The sequence below is a fragment of the Hippocampus zosterae genome, chromosome 15 (assembly GCF_025434085.1).
Source record: "Hippocampus zosterae strain Florida chromosome 15, ASM2543408v3, whole genome shotgun sequence".
Classification (NCBI taxonomy): domain Eukaryota; kingdom Metazoa; phylum Chordata; class Actinopteri; order Syngnathiformes; family Syngnathidae; genus Hippocampus; species Hippocampus zosterae.
This window is the reverse complement of record NC_067465.1, coordinates 11938717-11958104: the sequence shown is the minus strand read 5'-3', so window position 1 is coordinate 11958104 and position 19388 is coordinate 11938717. Positions and strand designations below refer to the sequence as shown.

Genomic DNA, 19388 nt, shown 5'->3' with positions numbered 1-19388 from the left:
TGTGATGACAAGTATTTCTTTATTGTTTTACAGATAACATACTTCACAGGGTTACCTTAGAGGTGGACATGTCCCGACATAAACTGGGTTCAAAGACGCCGGCGACACAGTTGGGGGGTAAGGGGGGGGGGGTCGAGGAGGACGGACATACTTGGATCAAGCACACATTGTAAACAACTGAGCAATATTAGTCTAAAATGGCGTACCATAGAATAGAATAGATGAGAGACAACAAAATGTAGAATACGTAAGAAGATGTGCCTCTTGCTCGCAAAGACAACTTTTTACAAAACATATCCCGGTCACTGACGTTTTTTTCTAATTTCTTCTTGGAGTGGCTGAGAGGTAGAATGATGACTAAAAGCAACCGACGCTCAGGTTTGTTTAATTTAGCGTTCCCTGCACTGGCGATGGAAACAGTTGAATCAGAAGCAAGCCCAGCCCTCGGAATCGAATAGAAGAGAACGTGTGTGAACGCTGTACAAACCTCTCCGCTGAATTCTTTAGAATTTCATTGTTTGTATCCCAAATGTCCGAGGTTACAAGCAGAGGAAATACTGTTGTTGTTGTTTTGTTTTGTTTTTCTCGTTTCAACTTTTCCACGGTACATCTGTACCGTGAACTCCTTTGTTTTTAATACTGTGAAGGTCAGTTCTGCATTTTATACAAGGTGACGGCGGTAGGGTGGACGGATTCAGTTGGAGGTGTCCGAATGAACGCTTCCGGGTCCTTCCGTGGGTGATGTCACTGATGAAGGGGTCGGAGCATCTTGCCAGCCGCCGTTCGTCTGGAAACAAAAGGCAGGAGAGCTTTTAACATCATCTCAAAGAGTGACATGAGGACCTGCGGGGGGAAATGCTCGTTAATGCCACATTGTATATCATAGCAAATGCCAGATACTCTGCTAATATTGATCCCCAGTCACTGTCAGCAGCATATTTACGGAAATTGGATCTGTCATTTAAAAACAAAAACAACCCCAAAAAATCCTTGTGCTCCTATTAAGCATGACTTGTGTATGTGTGTGCACAAGTGTACAAGTGCACAAGTGTGTATTGATATGCGTATATATATCTACATATACCGTGTATATACTGTATGTATACAGTATATCTATCTGCTATATCTAGCTGCTAGGCGCTCATGGAATGCTGTGAGTTTCTTTAGCCAGTAGGTGTGGACCATGTCCGGGCCTGGTGCTGTCCAGTTCTTCATATCTGAGACTCTTTCCTGTATGTCTGCCACTGTTATGGTAACTGGGTTCTGTTCAGGGGGGTTGTTGTGCTCCTCTCTCAGGGTCACCAGCCATTGTGCACTGCTGTTATGTGCAACCTCCTTCTCCCAAATGCCTTTCCAGTACCTTTCAGTTTCCAGTCTTGGTGGGTCAGCTCTGTTGTTAGGACCCTGCCACTGAGCGTACACTTTCGCAGGTTGTGTTGCGAACAGCCTGTTTATTCGTCTGGCCTCATTCTCTTTCGTGTACCGCTTTAGGCGACTGGACAAGGCTTGGAGCCTTTGTTTGGCAGTTTCGAGTGCTTCAGGTATGGTCAATCTGGATGTACCTCTCGGGTATCGGCCGTTTCATCACACCTCTCTGGGCCTCCGTCAATTGACTCACATCTTTCCGAGCCGCCTTGATCTTAGCCTCCAACCGTCTTTTCCATGGTGGGTAACGTATCTCATGGCTTCCATGGTTGCTCTTATAGCCAAGCATCTCAAGGATCACTGATGCTGAAGCGTATATCAGTTCATTTCCGTGATCGTTACGGTAGGGTTCGCCCTCAGAGCTGCATTCACACTTTCCATGAGACTTTCAGGTGGTACTTCACATAGCCATTGTAATCGGGTTCTAGGTTGCCCAGCTTTCATTCTCGCCATGATCTTAGCTTTCAGGTCAGCTACTGCCTCGCACAGCATTTCATTCATTGGGGCTGCCCTCCCAATCTCACCATCTGCATTCATTGGGGCTTGCCTCCCAATGTCTTGTATGACCTCCTCCTCTGATCTGGCAGCCTGGGGCCCTTCACCATGGAACCTGCGTTGTACCTCATCAATCTCAAGTTGTGACAGCAGTTGTCGTTTGTGGATGTTGGAACACCGAGCTACTAGTTGTTTCGTGGTCAACCGTGACTGTGGGTTTCGAAGTAACAATTTAGCCCACATTCTCTGCATGTAACCCCTCTGACTAGGGTTGCTTGAGTAGTAGAATTCCAACAGAGCCATGTTAACGCATCTCGCCCATCTCCGCTTTGTTCCAGTAGCCCATTTTTCATCAAGGTACTCTGGTTCCCCAGCACCTGACGCAGACCTTGTTTGGCGACGTCTGAGCCAGCATGTCATTCATTTTCTCTCATTATTGTATGGGGTAGGCATTAGCGTGAAGGATCTTGCCCAAGGACCCACACTGGATGGTGTTATGTGCTCATTTTTTTGCCCCAAGCGGGTTTCGAACCACCGTATGCCAAACCGATGCCTTACCAACTGAGCTATCCAGCCGCTAATTTTTATATATATATTTATATATATATATATATATATATATATATATATATATATATATATATATATAGAGAGAGAGAGAGAGAGAGAGAGAGAGAGAGAGATTATATTGGTCTACACACACACACACACACGTGTATATATATATTTGTATACACAGTATAATAATAATTAATGAATGTGACATATACAATAGAAATCGAATATTAAAATATGAAAAATAATGACACAGTACAGAGGAGTTTGAATCCGGAGCCTCGGCCTTTTTGTGTGGAGTTTGCATATTCTCCCCGTGCCTGCGTGGGTTTTCTGCGTGTACTCCGCTTTTCTCCAACATTCCATAAACATTGTGATTGGCTGGGAAGCGGTTCAGGGTGTACAACTGGGATAGGCCTCAACACGCTCGCGACCCTCGTGAGGACAAGCGGTTCAGATAATGGATGAATCTGACAGTGTATATTATAGATTCAGTATGAAACAGAATTAATTAAACCAAATTAAAAAAATACAAGCATGTGTAGGTAGATTGTATCAATTTCCTCCTTAGACAGGCCAATGAAAAAAAATGATGAAATATGAATTCATACGATGCATAAAATGAATCATGCCTCGAGAAAATAGCATCAAAAGACAAACAGCATCTCCCTCAACAACATGCTGTTTTTTTTTTATACTGCAACACACATACACATGCGCACGCACGCACACCATATGAAAAGATGTTTAGCAAAAATAGCTCTGTGCCAATTGTCCCTGGATGCCTTTGGAGAATAACTGAAGGGCTAAAAACCAAAAGATACGCACACACATTCATATACGTCAGAATGAAAGAATACATGATAACAACAATAACAACAAAAAAATAAAGAATCTCTCCATCAAAGTCGTCTCAAAGGTTGACTCGGGACCATTAGTGACATCAATTGCAATTTCAACTATTAAGTGAAAATGGGAACATGCTTTTCAGCCACCGCTTATTTCCCAAAGCCTGTTATTTAGCGTACAGGCCGTCTGTCATGTCATTCAATAGCGAGCGCGGAGACAAAAAAAAAAAAACGGGAGGCACAAAACATTTCTTGGCTTTCTGGGAGAGGCGACAACGCCCACCAGCAATTTGCAGGGGAACAATTGTTGTTGAAGGATGAAGGAGGGGAAGGTGAACTCAGTGCAAGCATCCACGTGCACAACTCGACTACCCGCAATGTGTTCTCATTGCAAACATGACAAATATCGACATTCGTTTTCACTACACAGGCCTATTTTTTGGGCTCTTAAAAAAAAGAAAGAAAGAAAATTGGCCTATCAATGGGAAGAAATGAAATTTCTGTCATGAATGAAAAAAGAAAATCAGATTATTCAGAGTGGTTTTATCAAACCAGTGCAAGACTTTGTTGTCTTTGTCAATTCAAATGAAATAACACTTTGTATAACATTGTTCATGCAATTTTTTTTCCCTTTTTCAACATTTTAATCTCAAAGTGAGGATGCTGAATTTTGGGGGGCTAAAAATGATTATTTCATCATTGGGAAGTCGGGTATGAAATAAGACAGTTTGTAGAAAAAAAATGATTCCTAATTTTAAATCGTGGCAAAACTAGATGTGAATAAAATAAAATCATAAATTTGGGTGACGCTCCAGGACGTTCCAGAGAACCAGAAATTGTTCATGTTTTTTTTTTTAAATGTGTGTGTGTGTGTGTATGTGTGCGTATATATATATATATATATATATATATATATATATATATATATATATATATATATATAAAATGTGTACTACTTTTTAAAGTCAAGTGAAGTGAATTATTCCACATTTGGAATACAGAATGACAAAATACATTTTGCATTGATTCCACAGGAATACAAAATTGAGGGGATTGGGGGGGGGGGGGATGTTGGGAAAATATAAAACTCACGAACGTGGATTGGTTGGTTGTTTTGCGTGTTGCTATTATTTCATCCGGACTTGTGTTCAAAAAAATAAAATACTGCGGCTGCCGGTTTGGTTTTGGCTCACAGAGCGTAACGTGAGATGAACAAGGACATGATATGTCATCTCCAACTAACATCCTTGTTTAGATTTTAAAACTACCTTCAGGCGCTTTCCAAAAAAAAAAAAAAAAGCTTGCATATGTACTGTATCTTCTAAGGATATTCAGGATAAATTACATGCCTTGATCTGTGAAACTATAAAACGTGAACTGTATGGCATTTCATTCAGATTTCAATCCATTTCTCCATCCAATCCAACACCCCACTGCTAGCAAACTTCACTCGAGCATATTTCCAAAGAAAGACATAAACTTTTATTGCTATGATTGGGCGATAATCGCGGTGGGTGAGAGCGAGACTCGGGGCGGGACACCCCGTTGTGCCTGTTGCACATTGCGGTGATCTCCATGCGTGCATGTTCTTATTATAGCGAGCGCCAGGGCTGTTGCAGCCTTGTCAGTGCGGCTGTTTGTGTAGATGAATGATCAGGCCAATGTGCTTGGACTGTTTGCCCAAAGCCCCGCTCCCTCTGTCCCCGCGACTGTCGTATTGATTCTGTTCAGCGCTGCGCCGCCTGTCGCTGTGGATATACATGTTAACACACTGCCTCCAGTGCCGCCGCCGCCGCCATTCCTGGCCTGGCCCGGCTCAGCCCAACTAGAAGACCTACAAAAGCTTGCCGTGATCCTTTAAGACCAAGAAAATACAACGGGCTGTTCTTTATGTGATGGAAAATGAATTTTTAATGGTCTGCGTATACAAAAGTGGGTCTCTGGATGCCTGCCCAAAGTTTGAAATTAAACAGCTACCGACTAAATCTTTTGTTATTGGTCTGTTTGAGAAAAGGCGTCAGGGAAGGAGAACTGAGCGGATTGTAACAATCTAAATTGCCAATACCGAGGAGCCATGCCCGAGTTCTGTTCTGGTCCGGTAGTCATGGTAACGAAAGCCATACTCTGCATTTGTACGAGACAGCCTGCCCCCTAACAAAAAAAATATGAGTGATTTGAAGTTCGAGTGTGAAAACTATCAATGTTGTCATTCTTTATCATGTGACTAATTCAACCTTTGAATGTCAGAGACTGAGGTTAGCAGACTCGGGTCAAAGAGTTCAAAGCAAACATGGGGCATCAGCATTGAGGTGTTACGCTGCATGCACATGGCATAAACTTCCAACAGAATTGAAGTTTGCGCCAAGTGTAAATGATTTTAAATCCTGGTTCAAAACTACTCCAACTCCCTCCCATTCCTATGATTAAGGATTTTTTAGAGCATTTCTACAATCATTTTTTCCAAAATCATGTTCTTGTGCAGCACGTTCTCTTTATAATTTTACTAAACTACTTTTTACTTCCCTACTTTGCTTTTAAATGTTTTTCTATTCTTATGCTTTTTAATTGTTGTTTTGCAAGTATGTGAAGCATATTGAGTTTTCTTGTGTACAAAATGCACGATATAAATAAAGCTGCTTTGCCTTTGTGAAGACAGACACTTGGAGACTATTTTTGTTTTAGTTATTATTTTTTAAATGTCACAATATGTATTTTTTTAAGAACAAGAATAGCACACAGTGAGGCACAGACCTCCACCAAGGCACAAAAATCCAAATTTGTTCAGAAGCCGTTTATAGATGTTTGTAGATAACCACACCTCTTGTTGTTTGACATTTTTTTTTTGAGTCGTCTTGTATACTGGATTTTTTTATACCCTCGGAATGAAATGCTCTTTACTCTTTTCAAATACATTCTTGGGCCATCCCCATAGCCTCTCCAAAAGTTTTGTGGCAATCGTATAGCAATTGTTGTGCAATTTATTCTCATTAAATAAGTTTGGCGTAGGTAATTATGAACTTTAAAGTCTCTACAAGTGAGAAGCTGGGGGAGAGGGGTTCAACTACGGTTCACAAGGTAGAAGAGTATTGTTGTGCTCGGATGACACCTGTGTCCTTGTTCCCGTCCACTGCAGGTGCCACGCTAACGCTAATGTCCCCCGACAGACCTGGAACGTGTCCAGCGAATTCAGGCCGCTAGCTGCCTCATTGCCTGCCACCCAGGGCACGGCCGGAGCGAAAACGGAGGGGGGTCGACTGGCTGGATAGCAGCCTAACTGAGGCAAAGCGAGTGTGGTGGGAGCACGCACACTCCATCTTTCCGTGCGGGCGTACTTACGTTGATGCCCTGTGGACTGTACATCTGGCTGGCAGCGAGGCTGTCACTGTATCCGCCGGTCTGGCTGATAACATGGCGAAGGGTATCCACCTGGAACAACGGAAAAGGGAAGGTGGGAGGTTCGGGGGGTGGGGGGGGGGGGGGTGTCACAGAATAAAAGCTCAGGTCAGACAAAAGGTGTAGATAATAAAGAGTGTTGTGCAGCAAGAAAGGTCAGTGCGATAGTGAACGGCACAATCAGTGCACACGCTTGATAACAAGCAAAAGGACAAGATATGATGAAGAGACAATTTAGGAATGCAGTATTTGTGCTTTGGATGCCTATATAATAATGTCTGCATTTAGTAGAAACAGGATTTCACAAATAAAAAAAGGAATGAAATGTTATGTCTGTAACTCTGTATCCTGTGGGGATGGGGGAGTCATCCCCTTATTCGCCCGTTGTGTGGCAGATTGGGCTGTGGGTTAATTAATTAATCAATGTCTTGTATGTACCGTATTGGCCCTGATTATAAGGCAACCCCCTCTTTTTCAAGCCTCGCCGTGCCTGAGTGGGTTTTCTCCGGGTACTCCGGTTTACTCCCACATCCTGAAAACATGTGCGGCAGGTTAACACTCAAAAGAGTCCCTACATTCACTACTTCTGGTAGCAGCGGCACCCTCACTGTTAGAGAGCGAGCAAGAAGTATCAGCGCCTCTGCAGAAGTGTACTTACAAGAATTTTACAGACAAATGGTGCATTTTATAGTTGCGGCGGAGAGTTGGTGGGAAACGAAATATTTTCTTCTTCCTTGGGTGGGGTGGAAACATTACGAAAAATAATAATTGAGAAGCACTGGCCTTGTGACAAGAAAGAATGATTGATTTTGTTCATTTTTGATGAACTGTTATATGATAAGGTGTTTGGCTGCAATCGCTGTGATGAATACAGTGCGCACCACATTATTTATTTGTAGAAGGATTTTTTTTTTCTTCTGGAAAACTGCCATTTTCCGTGTTCACTTGGAGCCACTTTGCAGCTCTTGGCAGCGCAGTTAGCCAGGTTATGCTTGAAAAAGCACACCTGCCATTTGGGTACCACTACAAATGACTCTACTCAAGGCTCATTTAGTCAAACTTTTTTTTTTTTGCCTCTCCTTCCTCTGGTGGAATTGCACAGAGCAGTCCTGACAAGGCCGTAAAACTAATCCATTAGGTGAAATGTGAGGTTGGATGGTGAGGGGCCAACCCCGAAGTCCACTTTACCCCTTTAAGGGTTGTCACATTTACATATTCATGCTCACCCTCGGGTGTTTCTCGAGCTGATCTGAATAGAAAAGGCTGTGTGTGTGGGGGGGGTGGGGGGGGGCTTGTTGGATGGGTTGAGGAATGCTGCCAAAAGCACTGAAACCAAACGAGAGAATCACCACGGGTGGTGTTTCCTCAGTTCCTGGTGAAGACTTGTAACACTCCTGACCGCGGCGCCGGACATCTGCGTCCACTGGGGCAAGGTCGCAGAGGCGTGCTACACCGCTGGCTATGCTACGGCTACGGCTACGCTACGCGAGTCAGGGGTGCTGATGAGTGTTGCGCCACTTCCAGAACTGTCCACCGTCGTCTACTCAACGACGCCTTGACAATGGCCAGCGCGATAACGGCGTGCTCGAGGCAAAGTGCGACCTCTGTGTCTTGGTGGAGGTTGAGCTATTGTGTTCATGCCCAGTTTGACTTTGGTTGAACCCGTTGAGCTAAGAGATTTCTTAGTGGAAAGGTGGGGCACGCGCCATTAAAATTTCAGTGTCAGTCATTTTGGAAAGCTACTTTTAATTTCTTGACTTTGATTTTCAATGTCTTCTGTCTTTTGTTTGTAAACGAGTTACAATGTAATTATTGCTGTTGAATGCCTTCAGCTGTTTGTGAATACTTTTGGTTCTGTGAAGCAGATTGAGTTGCCTTGTGGATGAAATGTAACATACAGTCATACCTCGGTTTGCGACCATAATCCGTTCCAGAAGGCTGTTCGAAAAATGATTTGTTCAAAAACCGAAACCACACCGTTTAAAAATAAATAAATAAATAACTGTATTGAACACGTCTGTTCACAATGGAACGCTATACAAGAAAGTGTCACTTCCTCGTCTACCCGAGGAAGCGTGTAAGGAAGGTGAGAGGAGTCAAGTGACGCATTCAAGTGCGCTCGGTTTGTTCGAAAACCGAAATTCTCCGGGTATTCGGTCGTCATCCGAGGCATAAAAAGATCGAAATTTTTGATCGAAAACTGATTTGGTCGAGAACAGAGACGTTCGAAAACCGAGGTTTGACTGTATAAATAAAATTGCCTTGCCTTACCTCTTATGACCTCTTTAGGCAATTGTAGACCTTTATATGGGGGTTGGAAGGGATCAATTATTTGAATTTTGCTTTATGCGGCAGGGCTTGATGTATGAACATTTTGAACAATTCCTACTGATTGTTTGTATCCTTGCTCTGATGTGCTTCAGATGTTTTGTCGCTGAAATTGCTGCAATGTGGAGACTGTATGCACACAGTATACCAACTACCAGCACATCATTTGAGCATCCCTGCCGCCCCTTCCAAATAAAGTCAGCAATGCCTGACTTTGCAATGTCTCTATAAGATCTGAGTGACACACTGAGCTGTGGGTTGCGTTCAGAATCATTTTACCTTTCCAATCTGCTCAGCAACAGTTGGGGTCAACAATGGTAAATATTAAACCATCAAAAGTTACAATTGCAAGTCCTTCGGTGTCTGCTCAAAGCAGAATTCTGTAATTGCAACGTGAATCAGAACAGCACTTAAGACACAAACCGAGAGACAGCAGATTGTGTTTGATGTTTCTACAATGTGTCAATCAGCAAAATAAAAAAATACATGGGGAAGAGTTTGCAGACGGAATGCAGTTCAACAATATACCGGTACTAACAATTAGCCTGCCTTCTGTTGTTTCTTTTCTTCTTCTTTGTATTTGTATTGTATTTGGTTGGGGTTTTTGTTAAGTTTCAATTAGTTTCGAGTTTTTTTTTTCTCGAAGAGGCTTCATTTTAGTGTAGTATTTATTAGTTTTAGTGTTAGTTTTATTTTTTTAAATGTATTTCTTGTGCGTTAGGTTAAAAAAACATCACGTCAGTATTGCAATGTAAAAACATATTTCAACAATATTACTGTATGAAAAACACCCATCCACAAATCAAATACAGGCACAGTATAACCCATCCACAGACATTGAATTACAATAAGTACACTGCATAACACTGCTTCGAAAGTCAGATGTGTCACAACCCCCACTTTCCATCTCTTGTTTGCCAAGTTGCCAACAAATGCTCTTTCAATGTTCGTTTGTCATCTCGTTAAATGACCTTGATGGCATCACGGTGCCTTAAAAACAAAAGACATCTGCTTGAGTTCCATGTTCGAGGGTGCACTGTCATATATGGACCTGATGTATGGACATGATGTATGCAAATGAATGAAGGTACAATTTCATCCAAATGGGCCACCTCAAAAGTGTTCTTGTTCTACATGCTACCTTAGAAACTGGAGAAGCGCCTACCTGGGATTGTATGTTGGCCCCAACCTGCCCCCCTTGGTACGAGTCCCCATTGAGGGACTGCACACTCATGAACAAGTCTCCGGAGTTTGACATGTTAAAGGAACCAGCAGAACCTGAGAGCACGACAGATGCAGAGGAGGAAAAGAAAGAGCGAGGAAAAGGGACAGAAAAAGGAGTTTCAAAGATCATGCGTAAGCAAAAGTGCATTAGCTGGGTTAGTTTACGAGGACAGACGCAGTGGGTCCACACGAAGACATCTCTGAAGCATAACTCAAGAGACACAAGACAGGTAATTGTCCGAAAACTGCTTAAGTCCAGTTAAAGCTCGCCTCATGGATTCTATCACTGTTTGCTGTGCACGCTGCGAGTATTTCATTAAGGAGGCAATAATTGATCTGCAGGAAGACCCAAAGAACGGCGTTGGGCCTTTAATGGAGCTCAGCTCCCCAGATGTAAAGAGACCAGGGCGTAACTTGATTTCAACACCCGGTCCTAATCCAATACTGCGGCGAAAGTCTCTTTATGACAAAAGACTTGGCTTGCCCTTTCAACGGCTTAATGGCATGCACAAGGTCAACCGGACAAGAGGCAGGAAGAATTAAGAGCAAAAGGGTCAATAATTGAGAGAGGAGAGAAGAAAATGAATGTCAGATGGCGGGCTGGGAAGAAAAAAGAAAAATAAATGAAAGGCAAGGGAGCCCGTGTAACACCTAGTGGGTGAGTTCAAGAAAAATCCAAATAAAACCAAGAGCCAGAGAACACAATCAGACTTTAAGAGCTTCTGCAAACATCTGCGCCGGTTGAAATGAAAGTTAAACAAATATCTTCCGATGGCCACCGCTTACAGTAATTCCAGGGGTGGGGATGGGGGGGGATTGGTCTCTCTTACCTGCTGAATTGGGAGTCGACGGGGAGTTGGCCTGGCTGCCGTGCGCAGACACACTGGTGGCATTGACGGCGGTCCTCGCCGCGTACATGTTGGCCTCCTCCTGGAACTTGCCGATGTTTTTCTTGTAGCGGATTCTCTTGTTTCCAAACCAGTTGGAGACCTTTTTGGAGAGCACACACACGAGACACACTGGTTGGATTATAACCGTTTTGCAGAATCTACATGAGCCATATTCTGCATTGGAAAGACCACCGTTTTCAACAGACCACAATGTTTGCTCCGGGAGCCGTAAATCCACAATTTTTTCCTCAATTTGACAGCTCAGTTTTTTTGGCCATTCAAAAGTGCATATGGCTTGGACTTGCTCTGTTGTTTTGAATCAATTTGATTTGGGCAACAGTACATCAGTGGATCGTAGGCCTCATGCGTGAAATTTATTTCAGTAAAAAAATAAAACTCACATATTATATTGTAAGGAGCGACGGCCCGGCGAAGTGAAGTGAAGTACTCGAAGAGCGGTGGTACACTGTTTTTATTTCAGCAAACGTACGATCATTTATATACCAGCAAAGCGGACGTTAGTGTAAACAAACGTCCAGCCCACCCGGGGGCTGTGATTGGTTGGTAGCGAGCGGCAGCGGGGGCCGCCGATTGGCTGATCAGTCTCGCGGCGCGAAATTCAAATGTCGGAGTTCTCAGAGGGCATTTGTGGTTGCTACAATATCAATAGATCCGCCACACAGGATGAATATTTTTTATTTTATTTTATTTTATTTTTTTTTTTGGGGGGGGGGGGTAATTTTGCAGAAATGATCTCATTTTTCCTTGTAATCCTGCGGATGTTGCTGCAGCACGCGGTCATCCTTGCCCAGATGGATAAATGGTGCCTTTTCATAAAAAGAAAGCACCAGAGAACCATGGATTAATTGATCTTGAATTCTCTCACAGCTGCTCGATTCCCACGGTCCTCCACGTATCTATTAGCTTACAGTTTTAACCGCGCTTCCTAAGTGTGTCTCTTCGTAGGTGCCATTTGCGGGATGTCGTTTTGCACGTACCGGGATGCCTTTCACGTCCTCTTTCACACTCACCCTTTAAAAAAAAATAAAAATTGTAACTCGGTGCATACACAAGGCGACCCGCGTTGTGTTAGGCACGCAGTCCATTTTGGAGAAAATGCAAGATTTTTAAGTGTGTCTTTTGGTCATGAAAATATGGTAATCACTGTAAAAAAAAGTGCCTTCATCGTGGAAAAACAAAACAAAAAGAAGCCCACGGTGAAGGTGAGGTCACCTGTGACACTGTGATGCTGCATTTCTTGGCCAACTCTTCTTTGGCCTCTTCACTTGGATAAGGATTACTGAGATGGGAGTAAAAGTACTCGTTTAGAATCTCTGTCGCCTGTTTGTTGAAGTTCCTCCTCTTTCGCCTAGAGCAGGATAGAAAAATGGATTAGTAGTCTGGGTATAGCTTAGCAGCAACAAAAATATACATTCAGGACTGACTAATAATGCAATATTACTTGAATTACTGCATCATAAAAGATTAAGGTGTTGCCATGGTAACGGCAGCGATGCTATTGTCCCAGTTGAAGCCATTGTACCACAAAATTAATTTCAAGCTCTTGTTGGCATGTTAACAATAAAATGGAAAAATGTGATTATAAAATGACATGGGAAAAAAAACACCAGTCAACAATTTTATAGTTATTTTGCTGAAAGGATATTTTTTATTCCAAATTTGCCTTTGTTTTTCCTCTAGTGTGTCAGGGTTTCAAAACAATCATCATGATATCATAAAAAGAATAAAATATGCAATATACTGTCGTGATTTATTTTGTAATATTTATTAACTCAGGGTTAGGGTCAGCAACAGGTGGAGTTTTTTTCTGAAAGGTCATGGCTAAAAACTGCAACATATGGTCAAACTCGGATTGTGCAAGCTTTTTTAGGTCAAACCTAAAAAAAATTTTCAAAAACATGATGTCCTCATAAAAATCTAAAGACATTTTTAAAGTAGTGTTAAAAATACTGATTGAAATTGGCTGTTTATCAATGTCATGTAAATGTATTGCAAAGTTATATTAATGGCATAAAGTGACTTATGATTTTAACAATAAACTGGAAAAAAAAATCTAACAATACATTGAAAATATCGTAACATTACTTTTGACAACGCTTTTCAATAAGTGGCTGTGGTTTAAATGTCCAATAATGGACTAAAATCAATTACTTGCACGTCATTAAATTCAATCTAAACATACCATTTGTTGACTGGCCAATATCATTAAAAAAAATTTAATAAATAGATTTGGCTAAAAACAAAAGCCCTTGGAGCAAAAGACCTTTAGCAAGTAAGCGAGGAGACAAGAGTGAGAGCGTACCTGGCGTCGAGGAATCGCGAGCGCAGGATCATGACGGCCTCGCAGGTGCTCTGCTTGAGCTGCATCTGAATGGAGCTGAACTTGCGGTGGATGATGCTGACCATGCGCTCGATCTCTTTAGGCGAGATGGGTCGCGTCCGAGACTGCTCCCGCAGCAGGTTCATCACGTGGGTGGTGAACTCGTTGCACGCCTGCAATCACAAAACGTTGCGGACGTTGAGAACGAAAGCGGGACATCTGCACTGGGAGGTCCGGGCCTGCTTGACGTGACACTTCATATTGGTTGCTGACTCTCGGCAACATTAGCACAGCTGCCATTCCTAAGTACGGCCGCACTGATGATATCCTTACATTGTTTAATGACTCTGTCCTTATGTGTAATGTCCTAAATGTTCATTTTGTTAGAGTGGCTTGTTTACTGTAATGGTAGAGTGGCTCAAACTACCGGAGACAAATTCCTGGTGCTGACTCTGAGTAACTAAGCCTAATTCAAGACAATAAATGAGGATATTAAGTCCTATGCTAGACTGGGTAGGATAACTGTTAATTGCTGTAACTATGTATCATATTTTCCGAACTATACGGTGCAGCTAAAAGCATTCAATTTTCTCAAAAGCCAACAGTGCGCCTTATAATCCGATGCGGCTTATCTATGGTGTTACAGTCTCTTTATATTCTCCATTGAGTTGTTTCCCTGTCAGTGTTCCTATGCCATCGAATTGTGATTATTAGCAGGAATCAATTGTAACGTCAAAGGGTTCTGCCCGACACTAATTGACATGTGCATTCGCATATTTAGCCCCTTGTGGATGTGAGCCCACCGAGGTTTGTGTGCCTATTTGTCGAACCAATTGTGTTCAGAACTTTTGTCTTACATTTATTGTTTTGTAATACCATTTATGTTTATATGTTTCATGTCCGTGTTCGTGACCAGTTCTCATGGGTTGCCAAGGAATAACTCCTGTATATTTACGGACTTCTGTGTTGTGCTTCATGCTACATCCTGAGGGGGCTCCATATGGATCAATATTTTGACTTCTTGGACACAGTATTTTAAATGTTCTGTAAAGCGCTTTGTTACAGCAGCAGTGGTTGTGAATGCTCTATATTAATAAAGCTGTATTGTATTGTATTTCCTTTAGCATAGCTCCATCTAGTGGATGCATAGCACAACCGCAGCCCCTATTGTAGCTTCTATTCTATGCGGTTTATGATGCGGTGTGCCCTACATATGAAAACAGTTTTAAAATAGGCCATTCGTTGACGGTACGCCTTATAATCCGAAGCGCCGTATAGTGCGGAAAATACGGTACATTGTCGTTGCAAATTCATATCCTTGTCTTCAGGCATTTCACCTCTCATCGAGCAGGCTTTATACCATTCAAGGATAGTTTGCTTTTTACAACCAACTCCAACAACCAACAACGGCAGGTGCAGTCCTCGTCGAGCCTGATCGCATGAACTGATGACGCCCGCTCGGATGAAAGGCGAAACATGTTCAAGGACAACCGGAGCAGTCCACCCGCGATTGATTCAGTGCCCTGAGAATGAAATGACCCGGATGAACGGACATATTCACAGGCATCCTCTCATTTCACACGCTTCCGTTTGTGACATGGTCAGGTTCTTGTTTCATTTCACGAAACAATCGCAGAATCCGTGACTCAGACGGTGTTTTTGGATTTGCCATCGGGAATTAAAGAACAGGTTTAACTTTCACGATTGCTGGCTGTGAGGTTTTATTGAGCAGATTACAGGTTTATCGCTTTGGACGAACTTTTAGGCACTGTCATAAATGTGATTAGGAATGTTGCGATCAGGTTTTTATGATGCCGATTCAAATAATGATAATCCATGAGTGAGATCAGCCAATACCGATTCCAATCGATTTTTGAATTTTACTGCTTCTAACTAATAATTACTTTAACATTCGATTAATCTGTCAAATACTTTTTGATTAACCGACTGATCCCATGAAAAAAAATGTTTTTTTTAAATTGAACACAAACAAGACATTATCATCTACTGACATTACAAAAAAAATAAAGCACAAACTTTTGCATCTCCAGTTGGCTGCAGGTTGCAAAATACGAGCTGTGGCTCATTGGTGTTTGCACATTCGGTGGACAATCAGTCGGAGCATCACTAAATTGGCATCAATCAAATCTTCTTAAAAAATGTCCTAAAATGCTCACATTGTTCGAAAAGAGGCCTCTGGACCCCTTTGTGCCAAAACGCAGTTTTTAAATAATCCTTCACTCTGCAATGAAACTCCAACATCCTTGAGAGAGGTAACAACATCTTCTATTCAATCAGTCGTGATGCATGACGGCAAACAAAGGTGGCGCTGGGAGTTGTTGAGCGGCGATGTGCCGGTGTGCTTGTGACTACAACAAAAAATGACGTCTTTGAGACAAGTGAAGGGAAACGTAAAACGACAGCAGGTTTTCAGCGCCGTGCGCGTTCAAGAGGTTTAGAAGTGCGTCTCTCCATTCTCCGTGCCGCTCGTTCCCTCCCTGTCTGAATCAGTCACCGCGTGAGACTGCAAGGTGTCTGCTGCTTGTCAACACCGGGGTTACGTCAGTCAAAGTGACGCACCGAGCAGCCGTTTTGCTCGCGCGCACACACGTACATGCCCCGCACAGCTCAGTCATACGTGTGCGTGGCGGGGCTAGGTCGCTCAGGTGTATATTGACTTTGACAGTCGGCGATGACTTGCCGTCCGCTGGAGAAGATGACAAAGCCGCAACTGGCGCTTTGACTTCCCAGGGAGTGATGCGACATTCAAGTCTTTGGAGGAGAGCGGCACTGCGACTCAAGTAACCGCTGGCCGCGCTCCATGCTTTACTCAAACATCCCTGAAAAGCTTGACTTTGGAGTTTGAAATGTTTTCGCGTCTTCTGATCAAAGTCAGCAAAGGTCCGATAATCGGATATCTGACAAATGATCCTGTGGTGTGGGGTATGTTAAGATTCGGGGCTGATCTTTTAAAAATTTGGCTAAAATATGCCCTTTTAAGACGTATTGGTCCGAATATAAGACGGCCCTGATTATAAGACGACCCCCTCTTTTTCAAGACTCAAGTTTGAAAAAAGACTTTTTGAACACCAAATTATTTTTTATAAAGAAAATAATTACAGTACATCTGAAACAAATGATTACAACAATATATTTGAGAGAAAAAAAAGCATGTTATTTTGTCTCATTCAAATCTTGATATCTGAATCTATCAATTGTTTGAAGACTCTGCCTCATTTATCACCATCATCTTGAAGTTTACATCAGAACTTGTGATCGGGCTCGGGCCGGGTCGGGCTTAGATACCCTGGGGCCGGTTCGGGTCGGGCTCGATTTTTTAGGACCGATCTTAGCTCTACCTCAGCCCAGAGTTCAACCCAAGTCCGCACACCTTTGTATTCAATCAGCGTTTCTTTAATGCATTCAGATCCCAAACCATTCAGTGGTTGCAAAATTTAAAATCTATTGTACAGTTGACCATAGCCAGGACAGCATCATTTAAGACTGGCGTCATATGTTCTGATCTCTCAGTTTTGGGAAGTTGTACGACAGTACTCTGGAGAAAAAGTCTCACGTTTGTCAACACACATGCCCACAGGCGCTTCGGCAAAGTCGTAATTTGTGATACAGCGCTTGCACCGCCACGTCAGTAGATGGCGCAGGTGTGCCTACCGTTGTGGAAAGTGAGCTTATATTCGTCTCTTGAAAAGGTCAGCTTGCTGACGCTCTGCTAGAAGAGGTCAGGGTCGGCTGACCTGTGACCTGCGCCTCGACACACATTCACAATCGACCGTGACAGCTGCTTTGACCCGTCTGCTGAAAATCAAAGCCACACTAGACTGGTTTCATTTTGTCTTCGCTAGGAGGATGAGGAGCAGGACAGATCATTGACGTGAAAAACTGATGGCCAGCTTTTGTGCTATCGGGATGAAACCATTATTAAACTTGAGCACACTGCTAATAGTCTACCTATACAGTGATCCCTCGCTATTTCGCGATTCGTTTATTGCGGCTTCAGTGCATTGCGGATTTTTTCAAACATTTTCAGAAAAATAAAAAAATAATAATAATACAAATAAAAAATAATTGTCTGCAAAAAGTCCGGAAGAAGCAGCGAAAGAGAGCAAAACAACAGCGAGTCACATAGAGCAACATATACAGTACTACATGTACTGTATATGTTTACTGTATTTTGTTATTCATACACTCACCTAACCTAACTTATACATGTTTAAATCTATTAGTATACTGCATTAAGTAATGTTAGTTACGACCAAATTTACTTCTACATGCATGTATACCATTAAATCTGGCCTTATAAATATTTTTTATTCTCATACACATTTTTATTCTCATACACATGTACATGTACCCATACGGGGGGAGGGGGGGGGGGTCGCTACTTCGTGACAATTTAGGGATGCCTACTTGACTGTGGAAAATTCACTTTGGTACGATTTCCACTCACATCTGTTAAAATAAAACGTATTTTCCGATTCAAATCGGTTTGCATGACACCCCTATTTGAATGACATTTCAATTCGTCTCAATGGAGAAAATTGAACAGCTAAATTGAGTAAATTGTTAAATGATTGATCAAACTCAAGTCAACCTCCCACTGTAAACAGACAATTTGGATGTCGAAACTGCCCATCTGAAGTATTTGTTTTGGTTAGAGGAAATACGCTTCCTCTCACTCAAGGCTTTCATGTCTGGCCAAAATAACAGTCCAGCTGGAATCCTCCCAAAAGGAATTAAAGCTAATGAAATAATAAAATGATTCAGCTGATGTGATCATTTTATTTCGCTGCGGTCGTCTCCGGCTTAGCCAACTAACTGATTGCTATAATTTGCCGTCGTCGCCCCTCCTACCTGCTCATACTTCTCCAGCTCCGTGTGGTAAATCTGTCGGATCTGCGTCAGCTTGGCCCGGTAGTCGGAGTGTTCCGCCGAGTTGTCGGCGCCGATGCCCCCCGTGGCCGCCGCCGCCGCCGCAGCAGCTGCCGACCCGCCGCCTTTCTCAGGTCCGGCGACGCCTTCGGCCAGCAACATGTTGTCCAGGCGCATCAGCTGAGGATCGGGAGGTTCCTCCTCCTGGGCGCCGCGAATACTGAGCACTGGGGAGAACACAGCAAGACACCGTAGCGTCAAAACAGTGACATCAACCTGACAAATTGTCACTCCAGGTAACGCAAAAAAAAGAACGTTTTACAACGACTTGGGGAGCGTCTTAACCATCTTCCGTGTCAGTCTAGCAAACGATCCTCCTTAAAATATGGCCGTCATTTTAATGGATCAAGCCTGAGACATAAAACGTTGCCGCTTCAGACAGGCCGGCAGCTCGGTGAGATCATAAAACCATAATTTCATCGATTCCGACGATCATTTCATGCATAAAAAAAAGAAGAAGAAAAAAAAAGAACAAAGCCTTGCACCAGAGTTCATCTTTCATTGCGTTCCTTATGCTCAGACTACGGTTAGTTTCTGCCTGATGGCTTTATTGGCTTGTCAGGGGGTATTTAAAAGGCACATCATCAATTAAACATATTCATATTTTTATTCATGTTATTAATGCAAAGACACGCCGCTCAATTTCAGTATACATATTTTAAAGGCGGCAGAGCTAAAGTTCAAAAGTCAAGAATCTTGATGCCCGAATCATAAAAACAACAAACAATCTAAAATGATGATCCTAATAAGGGCTTACAGGCTCGGAAAGACTTTTTGAGTGCATTTGAAAGGCAGCAGGCGGTCCAATATGCAGCATGTTGTCAGACGAACGCGGCCCTCGGTCTGACGTCTGCTCACACTCGCGCTGAGGTGAGAGCGCATTTGAACCTGTCGTCACATGCCCGCGGCCCTCGACGAACACTTGGCTGGCGTTATGAA

The 19388-nt window shown here is 42.8% G+C and overlaps 1 protein-coding gene across 2 annotated transcripts in view; it reads right to left on the bottom strand.

Annotated features, from left to right (window-relative positions):
- Window positions 1-19388, bottom strand: part of pbx1a (pre-B-cell leukemia homeobox 1a) — a 73790-nt gene continuing 54402 nt past the window's right edge. The window contains exons 3-9 of one of the 2 annotated variants that reach the window (XM_052088644.1): window positions 18372-18616; window positions 13482-13672; window positions 12392-12527; window positions 11099-11258; window positions 10210-10322; window positions 6660-6749; window positions 1-787 (exon numbers count right to left, since the gene is read on the bottom strand). In XM_052088644.1, coding sequence (XP_051944604.1) covers window positions 695-787; window positions 6660-6749; window positions 10210-10322; window positions 11099-11258; window positions 12392-12527; window positions 13482-13672; window positions 18372-18616 — 1028 coding nt within the window. In that variant the 3' untranslated portion in view covers window positions 1-694. The remainder of the gene's footprint in view (window positions 788-6659; window positions 6750-10209; window positions 10323-11098; window positions 11259-12391; window positions 12528-13481; window positions 13673-18371; window positions 18617-19388) is intronic. The other variant, XM_052088645.1, reaches the window with a different exon arrangement.